Source organism: Lolium perenne, chromosome 3, assembly GCF_019359855.2.
Source record: "Lolium perenne isolate Kyuss_39 chromosome 3, Kyuss_2.0, whole genome shotgun sequence".
Classification (NCBI taxonomy): Eukaryota; Viridiplantae; Streptophyta; class Magnoliopsida; order Poales; family Poaceae; genus Lolium; species Lolium perenne.
This window is the reverse complement of record NC_067246.2, coordinates 198045644-198069392: the sequence shown is the minus strand read 5'-3', so window position 1 is coordinate 198069392 and position 23749 is coordinate 198045644. Positions and strand designations below refer to the sequence as shown.

The following is a 23749-nucleotide window of genomic DNA, read 5'->3' as shown; positions in this document are numbered from 1 at the left end:
CGTGTATCTCGAAGATCTTTTCATCATCTCTCTTTCAAGCACACATATTTCAATTTGAGCCATCATACCAAGTTTTTCTCTCCGATCTTTTTGCTCTTGGAATTTGAGGACTCCTAGCGGTCGCCGGGAGCGATCAATTTTGTGATCGAGCCGGAAAGTTTTTACGGGATTGAAGGCCTCCCTAAGATCTTCACATAGTGGAACGAGCTCCTACTTCATGGAAGGAGCTCACGGAGAAGAAGGTGTGCCTTCGTGGTGTTCGGTGTGCACCTCTCCAACGGTGACTAGCTTCCCCTCAAGGAAGTGAACATCGGGATACATCGTTGTCTCTGCATGCTTCGGTTATTTCTTTCCACCTATTTATTTGTGATAGCCATCGAGCTTGAAGTTCTTGTATATATATTTTCATATAGGGTGCTCCACTTAGTTTGCATTAGGCCACTTTATTTATTGGCATAGCCTAAAATTGCAAACAAGTCAAGGAAAATTTTGTAGAACCTATTCACCCCCCTCTAGATTACCGACATTGAACTTTCACACGTTATATGTAAAGGGAACAACTTTTTCCAACACACTAATTTTTTATTGTTCTCTTTAATATTTACATAGACAGCTTGTATACACATTTATTCAAACAAATACTGTATCAACACTTATTTTTGATATATTTAAAAATTTATTTTATCTAAAATATAGACTATTTTTAGTATAAATTATCAACTCATAAACAAATATACTTTAATAAAAGATTAAAAATAAAACAGTTATCACTAAATAAGCCACTGGCTCAGCCCATCCAGGGCCCATCTGGCTGACTGGCTCCGGCTCGCGGCGCCGCAATCTCCTGTGTCCGCTCTAACCCGGGCGGCGGTGACGAGGGGTTGATTCCGATAGCCGGCGAGGTCATTCAGGATCAGCTGGTTGGCGGCGAACTCCAGAGAGAGAAATCCACCCGCACTGACTATCCAAGGTCAAATATGAACAAGGTAAGGATTAAACCTCTGCTGAAGAAATATTATTCTCTGCACTCTTCTCATTATCTCTATGTTGACAAAATTTCAAGTATATTCGACATATTCCCAATGAGGGTTCAAACATGTGGTGTTGTCGTCTTAAATCCCAGTGAGCTAATCAATTGGAAAAATAGTTCAGGTTCCCAATGAGGATTGTCCGATGAGGGTTCAAACCTGTGGTGACCATCTTAATGATATTTCACCATAAACGTTTACATTTTAAGCTCCCTATAACTGAATATTTCTACCATTCCTTTTTTGAGAATGCACCTTGGAAAGTGCATCAACTTTTAATAGAAGGAGAGCCAAGATGGCAGTTCACAACGCGGTGAAGCGGCAATAACCCTGTAACAGGGGTGCCACCCATCCTGGTACCTGAACTCTACCCTATTCCCTAAACAACCTATTCTATCCTTCCTGGTACCTGAACTCCTGTAATTTACCTTGGATTAACAAAAAACAAAGTTATTTACTTCTTTGTTTATTTGATAATATAAACTAATGCTGCTGGCCCTCATCTGTTATTTCTACTATGCTGTAATATGTAAGCATCTTTTAAGCATTTGTTATACCAAACAGCTGTTATGTATCCACTGAATTGTTGGCTTTCACTGTGTATTCAGTTCATCTAACACAACTTATTTCCCCTGTCAACTCTGGTCTTACTTATGCTTGCCTGCAATGGGACATGTGCAGTAACCGGAACAATGACAGACCAAATACGGTAGTGAATCAGAACTGAAGTTTGGCAAGCTGCGATACTTCACATACCCATCTGCTAGACTGAAAAGAACTAGAAAAATATGTGTCGTATATTAGATTTTTTTTTTATGTTCATTAGGAGCCTCAGTTTCAAGATTCGTCACAGCAAAGACATGATCGAGCAAATATCTGTCCTCGCATACTAATGCGAAATCGGACTCGATAATCGCCATTATGAAGATCCACTGAGTCATGATATCGTGTTACTTAATCAGTTAATCGGGCGATGAACTTGCCCGGTACATGGTGAATTTGGGACGGCTTAACCTTTTGCATAAGATGGTTTTCCTGTCCAGGTAACCCGGCTGCCACATATTTGCAGATTTGTAGTGAAAATAAGACAGTGAAATTTGTCTGTTCCGGTTTCAACAATGCCCTGTCTTCCAGAGCATTTTCTCTTCATTTCTGAACAACTCAAGTGATAATCTTTGTCTTGTGTAAGATATAATGCCATTATGGGATATAATGTGTTGAACTTTTGATTTCAGAGCATTTCTCCTTGAACCTTCCACAAAAATAAAATGCAAAGAGGGCGACGTTTCCACAATTTATCTTGTAAGACAAAATAATTTTATGAGAACTTGGCAAGAGAAATACAACTGTTCTCCTTTAATAATCTGATCTGGAAGCAAATGCTATCTTTTTTGTCAGCGACAACGCCAATTTGTGTTTTGCTGTGTAAAAAACTATAGAGATCGCAAACTTGTACTGAAAGGCCACTTAGTTTACCACTGGCGCACAAAATAATTTGATTATATATTTTTGTACGGAACGGAACCAAATTGTTTTTTTATAAAAGAAATATATTAATATCACGAAAATACCAATTACACTGAGCTTCTACATCAAGTTGTTTGTTTTGCCCTGGGTCTCCAGTGTGCATGGACTGGCTCTGGGATCACACAAACTGCAACGAAGCAACCATGAAACAGCAAGCACATGGTAGGGAGCCATCCTCCTGCGTTGCACCTTGAGTTTGACCAGTCAGATCATAAGCGGAGTTTCTTGTCTTCCAAGTTCCTTAGGAACGAGGCATTGACTGTGTGGTGAGGTTGATCGACATATCCACATGGCATACCATTAAACAAATGATCAGTGGAGACTACACTGTCCTGGTGTCACTACTATATATTCAGAGTTGTGACCCCAAACATTACCAAACCAGTCCAAGTGCACATCACTGTCTTCTATCCTCTCTTCTTGCTCCCACTTTTCTGCGGAGAAATGATTCTTGAATCGCTACTGGGTTCAGCTTCTGTGCCATGGACCTTCCTGATATGCAGCCTCTTTGGCTCGGTGCTTCTGTGGCCAACCATCCGACTGCTAGATCAGCTGTGGTGGCAGCCAAGGCGGCTCGAGCGGGCTCTTCGTGCCCAGGGTCTCCGCGGCACGTCGTACCGTTTCCTCATCGGTGATGCCAACGACTACGCCCGGCAAAACAGGGAGGTGTGGTCAAGACCTCTGCCGCTGCGCTGCCACGACATCGGCGCCCACGTCATGCCTTTCCTCTATAACAACGTCGAGGAGCACGGCAAGCCGTGCATCTCTTGGTTCGGTCCGATTCCTAAGGTGACCATCACCGATCCTCACCTTGTCAGGGAGGTGATGTCCAACAAGTTTGGCCACATCGAGAAGCTCAAGTTCCCAACTCTATCCAAGCTCCTCGCCGAAGGCGTAGGGAACTACGAGGGCGAGAAATGGGTCAAGCACAGAAGGATACTCAACCCTGCGTTCCATGTCGAGAAACTCAAGGTATGGCTGCTGTTAATTGTTCCGCGTAATTTACCATATGTGTGTACAATTACTTTACATCTACTTTTCATGCATCTGTCGTGAATTAACCATGCATCTGTCGTGACGAGAGTAATCTTGCTTAATTTACAGCTCATGCTGCCAGCGTTTTCTGCATGCTGTGAAGAGCTTGTTGGCGGATGGACTCAATCCCTTGGTCCCGACGGCTCGTGGGAAGTGGATGTCTCCTCAGAGCTCCAGAACCTCACCGGAGATGTCATCTCACAAACCGCATTCGGTAGCAGTTATCTCGAAGGAAGAAGGATTTCTCAACTGCAGTCCGAGCAGATGGGGAGATTCATGGCAGCCATTCACAAGATTATGATACCCGGTTACACGTCAGTTACAACTTTTTTTTAAAAACTTTATATGTGACTTACTTCTTGGTACTAACTGAAGCTCACTAGAACTCACTCCCCTTTTTCACTTGAACTTACTAGTCCTGTTCAGTAGACAGTACTCTTAGGCTCCAATTGACATTGCAGGGGCAATCTCATTTGGTTTAATTTCTCTTCAATATCATGGAATGAAATATGATACTGTAATCATTCAGTACTAAAATTAACACAGTTTTAATCAAAATTTACTAAGGGCACCTCCAATAATGGCAGTATTATCCTTTTATTCACCACCTTGTTTTCTCGGAATCTTAATTAAAAGTAAGCCTTCGTTACTCTGTCTGTATGTACTATTGTACTGACACTGTGACGGGTATGTCATTTCCAGGTACTTTCCTACCAAAAATAACCGAAGGATGCATCAAATTAATGACGAGATTGAGAACATTCTACGAGGTCTAATTTCTAATAGGATGCAAGCTATACAGGAAGGAGAAAGCACGAAAGATGACTTACTCGGCCTATTACTGCAGTCAAACATGACAACCATAGATGCAAATGGTAAATCCATCCTAGGAATGTCAGAAGCAGAAGTCATAGAGGAGTGCAAGTTGTTCTATTTTGCAGGAATGGAGACTACATCAAGATTCTTTCCTTCGTAGACAATTATCAGACTTGATGCACCAGTGGCAGGACCGCGCAAGGGAAGAGGTTCTTGGCCTATTTGGAAAGCATAAACTTGAGTATGAGGGTGTTAATCGACTCAAAATTGTAAGTACCAGCTGGAAATTGTTTAGTTTGTTGCCATGACATTTACATAGAGGTGCACTATCTTATTAATATGTGTTATGCAGGTGACAATGATTCTATACGAGGTTCTTCGTTTGTACACACCAGCTACTGCTTTCACCCGAAAGACATACAAGGAGATTGAGATCGGAGGCATCACGTACCCAGCTGGAGTGGTCTTTGAGATGCCCGTGTTGTTCATCCACCATGACCCGGACATCTGGGGAAACGACGTGCACCAATTCAGACCAGATAGGTTTGCGGACGGGATCTCCAAGGCCTCCAAGGAGCCCGCCGGTGCGTTTTTCCCATTTGGCTGGGGGCCACGTATCTGTATTGGTCAGAACTTTGCGTTGCTTGAGGCCAAGATGGCCTTGTGCATGATCCTTCAACGCTTTGAGTTTGAACTCGCGTCCTCGTATACCCATGCACCACATACTGTTATGATGATGCGTCCAATGCATGGTGCTCAAATTAAACTCCGGGCTATCTCTTCGTAGTGTTATATATGTATGGCATTCGCTGCCTATATTATAGTATAGCCTTTGCTTTGGCCATGTAATATGATTTTAGTTACATCCTGCTTTTGATAACAAAGTACAACATAAATTGTGCTCCCGTGAGGAACCCTACTTTTCTAGTCTTTGTCCAACCGTTGCCACTGTCATGCTCTTGTTTTGTTAGATTCACAGGGATTTTAACTCGGGTTCAATTTCAGAAACAAAACCATAGAGTTCATACAGAAAGTAAAGCTCCATACTAGAAGTCCCAGCAGCCGAGCTTCGTCGAAACAGGTTTCCAAGCACTATCAAAAGTGACATAAAAACCCTATCACATCGCTACATGAACACAGGGATCGAAACCACTTCCAAAGCTAACATGCATGCAAAAGCCTAAAACTTAATTATCAGTGCTAAGAACTCGGAAACACTAGATCACCCGAACTTCTTCCCGAAACCCCAGAGCTTTAGTGTAGAGTCTGTTTTCTGCATGACCATCGCCTGAGAGACAACCCCTCACATCACCACATGAATTGAATCACTCTCCTCCGGATAATCAGTCAGATACGCCAGGGAGCTGATCCTTCTGCAAATGACATCCAGGTAGAAAGCCACCCAAAGTAAGTGCACTTTTTAACTTCTGTCATCCAGGGTCTTGAGTATGATCATCAATTTTTCCAAGAACTGGCCAAAATAATCCTTCCTCTAAATCTTTGGTAAGAACTTTCCAATTCCTCAGGTGCGCCATAGTCAGGCTCCGCACGTGTATCATGTTTATCCAAGCTTATTGCAAACAACTAGCAGGTTAAACATTAAGAGCATGATTAAAATTCACTCCAAGGAGGGCCGTTCACGGTGGCACAAGTACCCCGCTAGCTCCCTCGACTTTCAGCACAACTTAGTTATTACGATGAACTCTTAGACATGGAAAGCTATCAAGTCCAACTACACCTTCAACTATTTAAGTAGAGTTTGTAGTACGGCACAAGCTTAAAGACAACAATCCACTACTAATTTTAACTTATTTATCCAGCAAGCTTTACCATCTAAATACCTCAAAACGTTTGCAAAGAATCAAGTTATCAAAGCTCAAAGATCTACAAGATTATGCAAGTATTTCATTATACCACTACCACATGCAACATTTTCTGTTTCCAACCATATAACAATGAACGAAGCAGTTTCAACCTTCGCCATGAACATTAAAGGTAAAGCTAAGAACACATGTGTTCATATGCAACAACGGAGCGTGTCTCTCTCCCACACAATGAATGCTAGGATCCAATTTTATTCAAACAAAAGAAAAACAAGAACATAAAGACGCTCCAAGTAAAGCACATAAGATGTGACGGAATAAAAATATAGTTTCACTAGAGGTGACCTGATAATTTGTCGATGAAGAAGGGGATGCCTTGGGCATCCCCAAGCTTAGATGCTTGAGTCTTCTTGAAATATGCAGGGATGAACCACGGAGGCATCCCCAAGCTTAGACTTTTCACTCTTCTTGATCATATTGTATCATCCTCCTCTCTTGACCCTTGAAAACTTCCTCCACACCAAACTCGAAACAAACTCATTAGAGGGTTAGTGCATAATCAAAAATTCACATATTCAGAGGTGACACAATCATTCTTAACACTTCTGGATATTGCCCAAAGCTACTGAAAGTTAATGGAACAAAGAAATCCATTCAACACAGCAAAAGAGGCAATGCGAAATAAAAGGCAGAATCTGTCAAAACAGAACAGTCCGTAAAGACGAATTTTTCTGGGGCACTTAACTTGCTCAGATGAAAAATCTCAAATTGAATGAAAGTTGCGTACATATCTGAGGATCACGCACGTAAATTGGCAGATTTTTCTGAGTTACCTACAGAGAACCCTGCCCAAATTCGTGACAGCAAGAAATCTGTTTCTACGCAGTAATCCAAATCTAGTATCAACATTACTATCAAAGACTTTACTTGGCACAACATTGCAATAAAATAAAGATAAGGAGAGGTTTCTACAGTAGTAACAACTTCCAAGACTCAAATATAAAACAAAATTGCTGTAGTAAAATAAAAACATGGGTTATCTCCCAAGAAGTGCTTTCTTTATAGCCATTAAGATGGGCTCAGCAATTTTAATGATGCTCACATAAGAATGAGAGTTGAAGCAAAGAGAGCATCAAAAAGCAAGTATGAAACAAATTTAAGCCTAACCTACTTCCTATGGGAAGAAATCTTGTACACAAATAAATTCATGAAGAACAAAGTGGCAAGCATAGGAATATAAAACACGAGTAACTTCAAGATTCTCAACATAAAGAGGGGAAACTTAATATTATTAAGATGCATATAACCCTGTTTCCCTCTCTCATAATAACTTTCAGTAGTATCATGAACAAACTCAACAATATAACTATCACATAAAGCATTCTTATCATGAGTCTCATGCATAAAATAATCACTACTCCCAACATAAGCATAGTCATTCTTATTAATTGTAGTGGGAGCAAATTCAACAAGGTAGCTATCATTATCACCATAATCATCAAATATAGGAGGCATAGCATAATCATAATTAATTTTCTCCTCAATAGTAGGTGGATGATAGTCATCATTGTAATCATCATATATAGGAGGTAAAGTATCATCAAAGTAAATTTTCTCCTCCATGCTTGGGGGACTAAAAATATCATGCTCATCAAAACCAGCTTCCCCAAGCTTAGAATTTTCCATAGTATTAGCAACAATGGTGTTCAAAGCGTTCATACTAATATCATTGCTACTAGCATGCAAATAAGGTTCCATAGGTTTTTTAATTTTCGCATCACACAATTTATGTCTTAACTCAGGAAATAGATTAAAAAGCTCACTGTTGTTTTCCATTACGCCTAACTAGTGAAAAATAAAAATAAGAAACAAAAAGATGCAATTGCAGGATCTAAAGGAAATAGCTTCGAGCACTCACACACCGGCAACAGTGCTAGGAAATAGCTTAGTAGTCGGAGGATGTGAATACCTTTTACCTTACCTCCCGACAGAACGGCGCCAGAAAATAGCTTGATGTCTACGCACGCTTCTATTCCTGTAGACAGTGTTGGGCCTCCAAGAGCAGAGATTTGTAGAACAGCAGCAAGTTTCCCTTAAGTGAATCACCCAAGGTTTATCGAACTCAGGGAGGTAGAGGTCAAAGATATCCCTCTCAAGCAACCCTGCAATCACGATACAAGAAGTCTCTTGTGTCCCCAACACACCCAATACACTTGTCAGATGTATAGGTGCACTAGTTCGGCGAAGAGATAGTAATATGCAAGTGATATGGATGAATATGAGTGGTAATAGCAATCTGAATAAAAGATGGCAGCAAGCAAACATGTAGCAGAACTTGTTGGAAACGGTGTTTCAATGCTTAGAAACAAGGCCTAGGGATCATACTTTCACTAGTGGACACTCTCAACATTGCAATCATAATTAAATATAAATATAAGCACTTCACTATGCTATTGTGAATTACTCTCTGGCAAGATAACGAACACTAATTCATCATGTAGGCAAACCTTAAAGATGTATTCCCAAGTACTAATAAACACCCCACGCTGTCACTGTGAGCATTCATAGGAGGTACTAACACACCACAATTTCATAGAGACATCCAACTCAAATCATAACCCAGTGAACAAGTATTCTGTGAAATATAGCCTAAGAGACCCTCACAGTGCACACACTGTCACCTTTACACACGTGGGACAAGGAGTCTCCGGAGATCACATAAGTAAAATTCACTTGAATAGCATAACGACATTTAGATTACAAAGCTCATCATATGGATCTCAATCATGTAAGGCGGCTCATGAGATCATTCTATTGAAGTACATGGGAGAGAGATTAACCACACAGCTACCGGTAAAGCCCTCAGCCTCGGGGGAGAACTACTCCCTCCTCATCATGGGAGGCAGCGATGGCGATGAAGATGGCGGTGATGTCGATGGAGATGACTCTGGGGGCAATTCCCCGTCCCGGCAGGGTGCCGGAACAGAGACTTCTGTCCCCCGAATCTTGGCTTCGCGATGGCGGCGGCTCTGGAAGGTTTCTCATCTCGTGGCTTATTCGTCTCGAAGTTTTAGGTCACCAGGGCTTATATAGGCGAAGAGACGGAGTCGGAAGGGCCACGGGGGGCCCACACAGTTGTAGGATAACGTTGCATAGAAAACAAAAAATTTCCTACCGCGAACACGCAATCCAAGCCAAGATGCAATCTAGAAGACGGTAGCAACGAGGGGATTATCGAGTCTCACCCTTGAAGAGATTCCAAAGCCTACAAGATGAGGCTCTTGTTGCTGCGGTAGACGTTCACTTGCCGCTTGCAAAAGCGCGTAGAAGATCTTGATCACCGGCGCCACGAACGGGCAGCACCTCCGTACTCGGTCACACGTTCGGTTGTTGATGAAGACGACGTCCACCTCCCGTTCCAGCGGGCAGCGGAAGTAGTAGCTCCTCTTGAATCCGACAGCACGACGGCGTGGTGTCGGTGGCGGTGGAGAACTCCGGCGGAGCTTCGCTAAGCGTGCGGGAGCTTATGGAGGAGAGGGGGGCGGCTAGGGTTTGGGAGGGTGTGGCCGGCCACTCAAGGGGGGCGGCCAGGTTGTGGTCTTAGGGTGGCCAGGCTGTGGTCTTAGGGTGGCCGGCCCCCTCCCCTTGGCCCCTCATTATATAGGTGGAAGCCCCAAGTGTTGGACTACAAGTCTCCGAATAAGACCCGAACCCAAAACCTTCCATGTGATAGGGAAACCTACCCAAGGTGGGAATCCCACTTGGGGTGGGATTCCCCCCTTCCATGTGGGGGGGTGGCCGGCCCCCACATTGGAGTCCACTTGGGACTCCTCCCCCTCTAGGGTTGGCCGGCCATGGAGGTGGAGTCCTTCCGGGACTCCACCTTCCTTGGTGGTTTCTTCCGGACTTTTCTAGAACCTTCTAGAACCTTCCATAGAACCTTCCGGATCATTTTAATTCACATAAAATGACATCCTATATATGAATCTTATTCTCCGGACCATTCCGGAACTCCTCGTGATGTCCGGGATCTCATCCGGGACTCCGAATAAATATTCGAACTCCATTCCATATTCAAGTTCTACCATTTCACCATCCAACTTTAAGCGTGTCACCCTACGGTTCGCGAACTATGCGGACATGGTTGAGTACTCACTCCGACCAATAACCAATAGCAGGATCTGGAGATCCATAATGGCTCCCACATATTCAACGATGACTTTAGTGATCGAATGAACCATTCACATATGATACCAATTCCTTTTGTCACGCGATATTTTACTTGTCCGAGGTTTGATCTTCGGTATCACTCTATACCTTGTTCAACCTCGTCTCCTGACAAGTACTCTTTACTCGTACCGTGGTATGTGGTCTCTTATGAACTTATTCATATGCTTGCAAGACATTAGACGACATTCCACCGAGAGGGTCCAGAGTATATCTATCCGTCATCGGGATGGACAAATCCCACTCTTGATCCATATGCCTCAACTCATACTTTCCGGATACTTAATCCCACCTTTATAACCACCCATTTACGTAGTGGCGTTTGGTGTAATCAAAGTACCTTTCCGGTATAAGTGATTTACATGATCTCATGGTCATAAGGACTAGGTAACTATGTATCGAAAGCTTATAGCAAATAACTTAATGACGAGATCTTATGCTACGCTTAATTGGGTGTGTCCATTACATCATTCATACAATGATATAACCGTGTTATTAATAACATCCAATGTTCATGATTATGAAACTAATCATCCATTAATCAACAAGCTAGTTAAGAGGCATACTAGGGACTCTTTGTTTGTCTACATATCACACATGTACTAATGTTTCGGTTAATACAATTATAGCATGACATATAAACATTTATCATAAACATAAAGATATAAATAATAACCACTTTATTATTGCCTCTAGGGCATATCTCCTTCAGTCTCCCACTTGCACTAGAGTCAATAATCTAGATTACATTGTAATATACCTAACACCCATGGCATTCTGGTGTTGGTCATGCTTTGCCCTAGGGAGAGCTTTAGTCAACGGATCTGCTACATTTAGATCAGTGTGTACTTTGCAAATCTTTACTTCTCCATCTTCGATGTACTCGCGAATCGAGTGGTAACGCAGCTTGATATGCTTCAGCCTCTTGTGTGACCTTGGCTCTTGTCAACACCCGGATTTTTAAGTCCGAATGCCTATTATGTCATACATCGCAATCCCAGGAATATTGTTGTTGCGAGGCATAATAGTTAAGTATCACAGTCATCATTCATTACAAACCATAAGTCTTACAAATTTGGAATCACATGATCCATATTACACGAATAGTTGATCTATTGATCAACGAACAAACACAAGTTCATAGTTCAACATAGCGGAAGCGTAAGATACAAGGACTCTCTAGTCCACAGGCCAACGCTTGACGTCAGAAAGCGCTTAGTTGTCGTAGGCGTCCTGCTGATCATCTCCTTGGTCGTCTTCATACTCTGGCCATTTGAATAGCCAGGGACAAAGCCGTGAGTACGTTGAGTACTCGCAAACTAATACTAATGTAAGTGCTAGACATTTTAGTAGGGTTTGCTAAGCTCTAGTTTATTTGCATAAAGCTAGTTTTAGTTCACAAAGTTTTGAGAAAAGCTTGTTCAAGTGCTAACTAACTCAAGTGGGAACATTAGTGTCATTCCCAACATTCAAGTGGTGATTTCAATTCAATCCACCACAAGTCATTTCACCATCACCTTTCAACATCATTTTCAAAGATATGACATCGGAAACTGTATGGCCTTTCCAACCGTCCGTAACCGTGGACGCGGCTATTCGAATAGGTTTACACTCTGCAGAGGTTGCACACTTGTGCCACAACATTTGATTTCATCCGTCGGGATTTCCCCGAATCATCGTAACACAGTACGCGGATCATCAACCATAACCTTTCACTTACGAATCCTAGTATGAGCACCTCTCCCCATGAGCTTGGCCTCCCAGTGAAGACAGACAGTCAGCACAGGAATCGCACAGGCTTGGGCCGGACATTCACCTCATTTCGCATCATATCGTATCGTTTCTTTTGTGGTAGAGGCAGCTTTCGGCATAACCCCGATGACGCTTGTTTAGAGGGAACCCATACTAAGACGCATAAACTTCCAGTTAAGCCCTACCCATAATCAGGTATTGTGGGGGTACTTAATAATTGGAAAGGTATCGCATTCAAACCAACATCATGTTTTATCAAAAATCACCATCTTCTCTTGGTCATATTCACCTTCAAAAATCATTCAATGGAATGCATCATCATTCCAAGGTTTCAAATTCATTTCAAAATCACAATGTTCCCATCTAGAGTAGTCAAGTTTAGTTCATTAGCACTAGCTCTAATTCATGAGGGGTGCTATCTTGCTTTGCTTGGAAGAGACTGACTCACTACTCTAATAACCAACTTGTATTTTGACCAAAGTTAACTATAAAAGTAACTCATTTAGAAAACAAGTAAAAACTTGTAAAGTAACAACTTGGGATGGGTTCACATAAGAAAAGATAAGAAACATGGTGCCTTGCCCCAAGGGGCTTTGCACGTTGCAAGAATATTAGCTTGCATAGTAATTTAGCTTGCCTTGGTAGTTCTCAAACTGTTCCTCCTCTTCCTCCTGGTAGCAACCTTCTTCTTCGGCGTACTCTCCGGTGCTACCGTCTAAATTTGAATACGAGTATAATTACTCACTAATTCAATGGCTATTCCACACATCACAATTAAACACACAAACTACTCTATGCACACAATTAAATAAACTAGGGTGCATGGGTTGTGGGATTTAAATAGAATTTGGATTCCATAGGTAAATGATAGTTTCCATAGGGTTCTTGAGAAATAATTTCCTCTCATTGAAATCTTCTTAAGATTTAATTTCTCCCACAATCATGGAAGAACTCATATTGACCCAAGTCAAAGGTTCATCATCATCATTTGTGGAAAATGATTTAAATGAGGTGGATCACCTCATACCATTTAAATAACACTACCTTTGATTTAAATCTCAAGTAATTCATATAAGAGAGTTTGGGACCAGGGGTCCAAACATCTCATGAATTCATGTGAGACAAGTTTAAATGAAGTGTAAGTCTTCACACAATTTAACTTTAATAGTTTTGGATAATATCAACTAGTTAAACTAGTCAACATATCCATTCATTAACCCATGGCATGATCATACAAAGTGACCACACCATTTTATTGCATAAACAATTAGTGTAAGTCAAATGTGAGCTATTAGAGTTGGAATTAACCTTATATCTATTTTGGTTGATTTTTAAGAATTATTTGAATAGGGCAAAGTCCCTGTCTTGTTATTTTTGTCACATTAATTCTACAAAGAATTTGACCAAGAGGCCAGTGGCATGTTGTAGAGAATTTCAGTGGCTTTCTAACAATATAAAATTCACTAAATTTGGTTTAGCCAATTTGAAATGGTTGAATTTCAAAGTTTGGGCAGTATTGAATTTCATTTGAATTAATTAAACTAGATTTGAATAAAACGGGCCGGCGGGAAAACTGGTTGGGCCAAATGATTTGAAAACGGCCCGAGCCAGCCCACCACGGTCCAGTACCGTGCGGGCTGCCTGACAGGGTGGGGTCCGCCTGTCGTGGCTCATCTAACCCGAATCGGTACGTTTCAATGTGGGGCGTAGGATTAGAAGGGGATCGGACGGCGCTGGTGCGTCGTCTTCTCCGGCGAGAGGCAGGGAGGTTGGCGGCGAGGGCAGGGGGTCGGAGAGCTTACGGCGGCTCCAGCTAGGGTTGGCAGTGTGCGCGGTGAAGGTGTAGACGACGGCGGAGCTCCTGGTACCGGCGGCTCCTCCTGGAACAGCTCCAATCGACGGCGGCGACCTCCGGGTACGGGCGGCTCCGATCTTCAAATTGGAGCAGCTCCGGCGACGATCGAGTGGGTGGAGTGGTGGTGGCGAAGCGGTGAGGTGGGGAGTGAGCTGGTGTGCTTGGTTTGGTCCAGGGAACGCTCTATTTATAGGGTTGAGCAAGGGGTGCGGGGCAGGGTGGTGATCGACATGCTCGCGGCGTCTCCGGCGAGCTAGCGAGCTAGGCGTGGGCGCTGTCGGGTTCTCCTCGTCCGTGCGAAGCTAGAGGTGGTGCTGGTTTGGTCGGGGACGTCTGGTCTGGTCGCATTGCTTCCGGGCATGTCGCGGCAGTGGCGGGATCTTCTTCCCCGTTCACGGCGGCGGCGGTCCAGGGTCTGGTCGTGGCCATGTCTGGCGGCGTCGTGGTGGCGTGCTGATGCTCAACGGCCGGCAAGCGGGGCCAGGGCGAGCGCGAGGTGGCTGCGCGGCGCGTGGCCAGTGGCGTCCATGCGCGCATGGTAGCGACGCGAGCGGCATGCCGGGCGATTTTGGGCGCGCGATCTCCGGCGAGCTACGGCGTCTACCTCGACGATGGCCGGTGCTAGGTGGTGTAGGAGTGTGCGGTGGCGAGTGTGGGCGCCGAGGGCCAGGGTGGCGAGCAAGGATGAGAGGGGAGAAGAACATGGCCGGCATGGGCCGGCATGGCCATGTCTTGCTTGTTCTCTCTCCCTCCCTAGGGTTTCTATGCTGGGGTTAGTGAGAGAGGGAACCAGGGGACCATTTAGAATAGGTTGGGGTAGGTTAGTTAGAGTAGAATCACTATTTGCAATAGTGTGCAAATAGTGCCATATTTTGGAATTTACAAAATATCCAAATTTGAAATAATTCAAATGGTGAATGTTTTTGAAATGTGAGTGTTGATATAAGTTGTAAATGACCAGAGATGATTGGAGGTGGTGGTGGAAAAATTAGAATTCAAAAATTGGCCAAAATGGCTAAGGGGAGATTGTTGAATATGTTAAAAAGTTAAGACTTTGGATGAGCATAGCTAGTGATCAAAGATGAATTTGGCAGGGTGATCTTCATCAAAGTTGTTCACCTTGATGTTGACTTTGAAATGGTGCAAAGAGTTAGCAAGAATTGGTTTGGGAAATTGAATTGCAGGGGCTCAAAGTGGTGATCAGACTATAATTGTCAAAATTGACCATTATCACATGTGAGAGGTTTTTGTGTTTGAAAAACATTTGAATTGTGAATCTTTGATTCCAAAAGTTGTAATAAGTGTTTAATAACCTTATTCAACTAATGGTGAGGACCAAATAGGTCTAGGGTCAAAATTTATAAAAATGCCATAGGGCATATGTGAGGGTTTTTAGGGTTTTGCTTTTTATGGATTTTCTTCCTCTTTGATTTATTTGGTTGGTGATCTTCATATGATCACTCTAGGGTTTTAGAGCATATCAAAAACAAGTAATAACAATCATCATGGCATATCACTCAAATGCACAAGTCCTATGCATGGTACTATATGCAAAAGAAAAGTTTTTGTTGGTTTGAAATTTTGCTTTTCTGGAATTCTCTAACTTTCTTTTTATTGAAATTTGGGGTGTTACAAACCCTTCCCCCTTACAAAAGATCTCGTCCCGAGATCGAAAAGAAAGTTAGGTACTAAAGAGATCTGGGTATTCCTTCTTCATGAAGTCTTCGCGTTCCCAGGTGGCTTCATCCTCGGTATGATTGCTCCATTGGATCTTCAGAAACTTGATGCTTCGGGTGCGGGTGGTTCTGTAAGCTTCTTCTAAGATGCGAATCGGCACTTCGCGGTAAGTCAGATCCTTGTTGATATCCACCGATCGGTGATCGATGTTCTTAAACACTTCGGTCTTCTCAGGGACTTCCAGACATTTCCGGAGAAGTGAGATGTGAAAAACGTCGTGCACAGCTGACATTTCTTCAGGCAACTCCAGTTGATAAGATACTTCACCTCGGCGGCTGAGGACTTGGAAAGGTCCCACATAGCGAGGTGCAAGCTTTCCTTTCAGCTGAAACCTTTGCATCCCTTTCAAGGGGGATACTTTGAGATAGACGAAATCTCCGATCTCAAAGGTCATCTCCCGACGTCTCTTGTCGGCGTAGCTCTTCTGTCTGGATTGCGCAGTCTTGAGGTACTCGCGGATCTGGTGGACTTTCTCTTCGGCTTCACGAAGAACGTCTGGGCCGAAAACTTGGCTCTCTCCGACTTCTGACCAGTTCAGGGGGGTACGGCACTTCCTTCCGTACAAGGCTTCAAAGGGGGCCATCTGTAGGCTGGCTTGATAACTATTGTTGTAGGAGAATTCTGCGTAAGGTAGGAAATCTTCCCACTTGGATCCGTATTCCAGTACGCATGCTCTAAGCATGTCTTCCAGTATCTGGTTTACTCTCTCAGTCTGTCCGTCGGTCTGAGGGTGATAGGCGGTGCTGAAATTTAGGCGAGTGCCTAGTCCTTCATGCACCTTCTGCCAGAACCTTGAGGTGAACTGTGATCCTCTATCTGACACTATCGATTTGGGGGTTCCGTGCAGAGCAACTATTCTGGAGATGTAGAGTTCAGCTAATTTGGGGCCTTGATAGGTAGTTTTGACGGCGATGAAATGGGCGACTTTGGTCAATCTATCGACCACTACCCATATGGAGTCATTGCCTTTGCTGGATGTGGGCAGTCCGGTGATAAAGTCCATTCCTACGGAGTCCCATTTCCATTCCGGAATCTGAAGGGGTTGCAACAGTCCGGCGGGTCGTTGGTGTTCTGCCTTGACTCTCTGACAGATGTCACACTTAGCGATATAGCTACCGATCTCTCTCTTCATTCCGTGCCACCAAAATTGTTCTTTCAGGTCCTAGTACATCTTGGTACCTCCGGGGTGGATTGAATAAAGGGTGTCATGGGCTTCTTGCAGGATGACTTGTTTCAAGTCAGAGTCCGATGGTACGCAGAGACGTTCTTTGTACCAAAGCACTCCGGCTTCGTCTATGGTGAATCCGGGGGCTTTTCCTGCGGCTATCTGTTTCTTGATTCCGTCAATGCTAGCGTTGTCCTTCAGGGCTTCCTTGATCTGACCAACCAAGGTGGGTTGCAGTTCTATGCTGGCTAGGAATCCTTTACTCACAAGTTCAAGTCTGAACTGTTCAAACTCTTGGTGCAAACTGGGCTGTTCGGTTGCGAGCATGGAGTTCAACTGGCACGGCAGTCGACTCAAAGCATCCGCTACCACATTGGCCTTGCCGGGGTGGTAGTGAATCTCCATGTCGTAATCCTTGATCAATTCGATCCATCGGCGTTGTCTCATGTTCAACTCCTTCTGGGTGAATATATATTTGAGGCTTTTGTGGTCGGAGTAGATCTCGCATCGATTACCCATGAGGTAATGACGCCAAACTTTCAGGGCTAAGACCACGGCTGCAAGTTCGAGGTCGTGGGTTGGGTAGTTCTGTTCATGTTGCTTGAGTTGTCTAGAAAGGTAGGATACAACCTTGCCTTCTTGCATAAGCACGCATCCAAGTCCCGTCTTGGAGGCGTCGCAATATACGTCAAAGGGCTTTGCGATATTTGGCATGATCAGGATTGGGGCTGTTGTCAGTCTACTCTTGAGCTGTTGAAAGCTCTCCTCGCACTTGTCGGTCCACTCAAACTTTCTGTCCTTTTTCAGCAGTTGGGTCATTGGTCGAGCGATGCTCGAAAATCCTTCTACAAATCTGCGGTAATATCCGGCTAATCCAAGAAAAGCGCGGACCTCGGGGTGTGTGGTTGGGGCTTTCCATTCCATAACAGTTTTGATCTTGGCGGGATCTACGGCAATTCCTCCTGCAGACAAGATGTGTCCGAGGAATCCAACTTCTTCCAGCCAAAACTCACACTTGCTAAACTTGGCATACAACTTGTGTTGTCTAAGGGTTTCTAGAACAATCTCCAAATGTTGTTCATGTTCCTCTTCGGACTTGGAATAGACGAGTATGTCGTCGATGAAAACAACGACAAACTTGTCCAAAAAGTTCATGAAGATCTTATTCATGAGATTCATGAAATAAGCGGGGGCATTGGTCAGTCCAAACGACATGACGTTGTACTCATACAACCCATATCTGGTGGTAAAGGCAGTTTTTGGAATGTCGGTGGCTCGGATCTTCAGTTGGTGGTATCCAGTTCTAAGATCAATCTTCGAGAAAACTCGGGATCCGGTGAGTTGATCAAACAAGTCTTCGATCTTGGGTAGGGGGTATTTGTTTTTGATGGTGACATCGTTAAGCTTACGGTAGTCCGTGCATAAACGATTTGCACCATCCTTCTTGTCGACAAACAAGACGGGGGATCTCCAGGGGGATGCACTTGGTCTAATCAAACCTTTGGCTAACATGTCATCTATTTGCTTCTTTAGCTCCACAAGTTCGGCGGCGTTCATGCTGTAGGCTCTCTGGGCGATGGGTCCAGTTCCGGGGATTAACTCAATGATAAACTCGATATCCCGATCCGGGGGCATACCGGGTAGATCATCCGGAAACACCTCAGGGTAGCGACACACGACCCTGATTTGATCCAGAGTTGGCTTGGATACACTTTGGTTGCAGGTAAATTTTCTGGGTAGTTTTTCAGAGACGTGCTCCACTACGATACCGGTGCTGCTAGTCATGGTTATGGCTTTCTTGGCACAGTCTATCAATCCATTGTGCTTGGACATCCAGTCCATTCCTAGAACAACTTCCAAACCTTTGGTTCCAAGTATGATTAGATTTGCAAAGAAATCTACATCATGGATTTTGATTGGCACATTTTTGCAAAATTTTCTGGCTTTGGTGGTTGATCCGGGGATTTGAACTATCATAACATGCTTCAAACTGAGGGGTTAAATTTTACTTGTTGATGCAAAATCTTCTGTGACAAAGGAATGAGATGCTCCGGAATCAAACAACACTCTAGCAGGGGTGTGGTTGACAGAAAACATACCCAGCACAACATCTGGGGCTTCCTGGGCTTCTTCGGCGTTCATGTGGTAGAGGCGGCCGTTGCGATTGTTGGGGTTGTTGGGGGCGAACTTCTTGCCGGTGGAGACACGGCGTTGCTGCTGAGCAGGGGCAGCGGTGTTGCCGGCGAGCTTGGCAAGACGCTTGGGACACTCGTTGGAGTAGTGCCCCACTACACCACACTCATAACAAGTGATAGTGCTCTTGTCCTGCTTGTTCGCAACGGGAACGGCATTGCTTCCGGTTCTGGGGGTGGTGTTGGTGTTGTTGTTGGTGTTGTTAGGGGCTCGGGGTGGAGCGCGGTTGTAGTTGTTGTTGTTGTTGTAGTTGTTGTAGCCTCCTGGCTTGGAGTTTCCTCCACTCCGGTTCTGATAACCGGGGCGAGAGTTCTGCATCGGGGGTTTGTTGTGCCTCGGAGTGAATCCTCCGCTTGAGCTAGGGCGAAACTTTTGGGGGTGGCTTGATCCACTCTGACTTGCCATGCGGCGCTTGCGGTTCTCATTGGCTTGGTTTAACTTGCCCTCCATCTGGATGGCGGAGTCAACAAGGGCTTCGAGGTCGGCGAAGGGGATGTTGACGAGGACAGTCTGCATCTCATCATGCAGTCCGTTCAGGAATCTCTCCTTCCTCTCCTCAACAGTGTCGGTCTCATCAGGGGCATACCTTGACAGGGTGAGAAACTTGTCGCGGTATTCAACCACCGTCATGCGACCTTGTTTCAGTTCACGGAATTCATCCCTCATCTTCTTGATAAGACCCGGGGGTACATGGTACTTGCTGAACTTGAGTTTGAAATCCTCCCAAGTCATGAATTGACCTCCGTTCATGGCACGGGTGCTTGTCCACCAAGCGCGAGCTAGTCCAGCGAGATAGTGAGTGGTGAACAACACCTTCTCGTTGGCTTCCACTCCAGCTACCTCCAGATTGTTCTCCATAGTCTGGAGCCAATCGTCGGCATCGAGGGGCTCCTCGGTCTTGCTAAACACCGGAGGGTTGGTGTTTTGGAAGTTCTTGAGCTTGGATCCGGGGTGGTCATGATTTCCATGGCCTTGGTTGGCGATGTTCTGCAAGGCGATGAGGTTGGCTTGGCGCTCGGCTCTTTCGGTTTCCCGGTCTGCAAGCAGGGTTTGCAGAAGTTGCAGCATCGCATCGTTGGTGCGATTCGGAGGGGCCATCTGAAGATGTAGAAGATTATGAGATAAGAGGGAACACTCTAGGGTTCATTTTGGTTAAGTTTGAAAAGCATTTGAAAACTTGAAATCTTTTCATGACAAACATAACATTCATTCATTCATGCAACACATAGTACAAACTACACACATACTCCCATGGTTTTAGGAACCATTCTCATGCTACGATACAAAGGACGGGATACAACTCACACCTACTATAAGTGGAACTAGTGCAACTACTCCTCATCATCGATATCGATCGGGACGTAGTCATCGGGTCCTGCCTCCAGGAACTCGTAGTCCTCCTCCTCGGTGTTCTCGTCCTCCTCAAAGTCGTCGTCATCGCTCAGAAAGGCGTCTCCTCCCTGAATGTCGATGCCTTCATCGTCATCCTCCAGCTGACGAATCTGATCCTCCTGGGCCTTGACAGTGGCCTCAAGTGACGCGATCCGGGCGCGAAGGCGGCGAATCGTAGCGTCCTTCTTGGCACGCTGCTGGCGAAGGCTTCTGCGGTCGTTGTTGAGTAGCTTGATCGCCTCACCCTGCTCGGTGATGTGAGCATGGGTCTGGTTCGCGTAAGCGCGAGAGGCGTCGAGGTCCCTCTGAGTCTGGTAGAGCATGAAGTCCAAGTGATCCACATGGTGCCTCAACTGGGGGTGCAGTGGCACATCCATGGGCCTTCCGTCAGAGTTACGCCTCGCGAGATGCGCAAAGCGTTCCTCACGAAGTGCTTCCGCATTCTGTCCGCACAGACGAGCAAGTGCTTCCTGAAGAGCACGTGCAAGCCCGTCGAGCCAGTTGCTTTCCCTGAAAGAGAAAAGGATCCTCTCCGAGGTGGGAGGCTCCATCTTGCCCCTCAAGTCGGCAGTGATAATCCACTGCAGTTCCCCTCCCGGCTGGTCGTCCACCTGAATCCCGTGAAACTCGGGGTGTGGGCGGCCAAGGTGATCCGACAGGGAGTCGAGGTCATGCTCGAAGATCAAGCTTCCTCCGTTTCCAAGCTGGTAGAACTTGGTGTTGATGGGTTCATTCGGCTCCATCTGAAAGAGAATTGGATGAGTAAGTTAGAGAGTGCAAAGTGTGGCAAAGTTTTAAGTTGATTCAAATAAGATAGAACATGATTCATCAAATTTTGGCAAAGTCTCAAAGACAAGAGTGTAGTAAATTTTCACAAATAATTCCTTTCATTTGATTTCAAAGTTAAATTTTTCAGAACGCCCATTCTAACTAAGGTCTTCTAAGGTCAAACAATGGCTCTGATACCAACTTGTCAACACCCGGATTTTTAAGTCCGAATGCCTATTATGTCATACATCGCAATCCCAGGAATATTGTTGTTGCGAGGCATAATAGTTAAGTATCACAGTCATCATTCATTACAAACCATAAGTCTTACAAATTTGGAATCACATGATCCATATTACACGAATAGTTGATCTATTGATCAACGAACAAACACAAGTTCATAGTTCAACATAGCGGAAGCGTAAGATACAAGGACTCTCTAGTCCACAGGCCAACGCTTGACGTCAGAAAGCGCTTAGTTGTCGTAGGCGTCCTGCTAATCATCTCCTTGGTCGTCTTCATACTCTGGCCATTTGAATAGCCAGGGACAAAGCCGTGAGTACGTTGAGTACTCGCAAACTAATACTAATGTAAGTGCTAGACATTTTAGTAGGGTTTGCTAAGCTCTAGTTTATTTGCATAAAGCTAGTTTTAGTTCACAAAGTTTTGAGAAAAGCTTGTTCAAGTGCTAACTAACTCAAGTGGGAACATTAGTGTCATTCCCAACATTCAAGTGGTGATTTCAATTCAATCCACCACAAGTCATTTCACCATCACCTTTCAACATCATTTTCAAAGATATGACATCGGAAACTGTATGGCCTTTCCAACCGTCCGTAACCGTGGACGCGGCTATTCGAATAGGTTTACACTCTGCAGAGGTTGCACACTTGTGCCACAACATTTGATTTCATCCGTCGGGATTTCCCCGAATCATCGTAACACAGTATGCGGATCATCAACCATAACCTTTCACTTACGAATCCTAGTATGAGCACCTCTCCCCATGAGCTTGGCCTCCCAGTGAAGACAGACAACACTGGGAATCGCACAGGCTTGGGCCGGACATTCACCTCATTTCGCATCATATCGTATCGTTTCTTTTGTGGTAGAGGCAGCTTTCGGCATAACCCCGATGACGCTTGTTTAGAGGGAACCCATACTAAGACGCATAAACTTCCAGTTAAGCCCTACCCATAATCAGGTATTGTGGGGGTACTTAATAATTGGAAAGGTATCGCATTCAAACCAACATCATGTTTTATCAAAAATCACCATCTTCTCTTGGTCATATTCACCTTCAAAAAATCATTCAATGGAATGCATCATCATTCCAAGGTTTCAAATTCATTTCAAAATCACAATGTTCCCATCTAGAGTAGTCAAGTTTAGTTCATTAGCACTAGCTCTAATTCATGAGGGGTGCTATCTTGCTTTGCTTGGAAGAGACTGACTCACTACTCTAATAACCAACTTGTATTTTGACCAAAGTTAACTATAAAAGTAACTCATTTAGAAAACAAGTAAAAACTTGTAAAGTAACAACTTGGGATGGGTTCACATAAGAAAAGATAAGAAACATGGTGCCTTGCCCCAAGGGGCTTTGCACGTTGCAAGAATATTAGCTTGCATAGTAATTTAGCTTGCCTTGGTAGTTCTCAAACTGTTCCTCCTCTTCCTCCTGGTAGCAACCTTCTTCTTCGGCGTACTCTCCGGTGCTACCGTCTAAATTTGAATACGAGTATAATTACTCACTAATTCAATGGCTATTCCACACATCACAATTAAACACACAAACTACTCTATGCACACAATTAAATAAACTAGGGTGCATGGGTTGTGGGATTTAAATAGAATTTGGATTCCATAGGTAAATGATAGTTTCCATAGGGTTCTTGAGAAATAATTTCCTCTCATTGAAATCTTCTTAAGATTTAATTTCTCCCACAATCATGGAAGAACTCATATTGACCCAAGTCAAAGGTTCATCATCATCATTTGGGGAAAATGATTTAAATGAGGTGGATCACCTCATACCATTTAAATAACACTACCTTTGATTTAAATCTCAAGTAATTCATATAAGAGAGTTTGGGACCAGGGGTCCAAACATCTCATGAATTCATGTGAGACAAGTTTAAATGAAGTGTAAGTCTTCACACAATTTAACTTTAATAGTTTTGGATAATATCAACTAGTTAAACTAGTCAACATATCCATTCATTAACCCATGGCATGATCATACAAAGTGACTGACATAGGCATCCCAAATGGGCCTGCCGAAGATGGTACCCGGGGTTTACTGGAGGCCCAATACCCGAAGAATAAGAAGATTCGGGAGCCCAAGATTTACTAAGGAAAGATAGAGTTGTAATAGGAAGTGTTGTTTGTAATCTGGCGGGATGAGTTAGAAACTGTCCCGGACTCTGTA

General features: G+C 44.2%; 1 protein-coding gene across 1 annotated transcript; it reads left to right on the top strand.

Moving 5' to 3' along the window:
* The first annotated feature begins 2853 nt into the window (after positions 1-2853).
* On the top strand, positions 2854-5338 carry LOC127343028 (cytochrome P450 CYP72A616). The gene is given in 5 exon segments (XM_051369105.2): positions 2854-3527; positions 3660-3904; positions 4293-4580; positions 4582-4675; positions 4759-5338. Coding segments are annotated over 5 exon segments (1590 nt in total). The 5' UTR covers positions 2854-2999; the 3' UTR covers positions 5194-5338.
* Positions 5339-23749: the final 18411 nt, after the last annotated feature.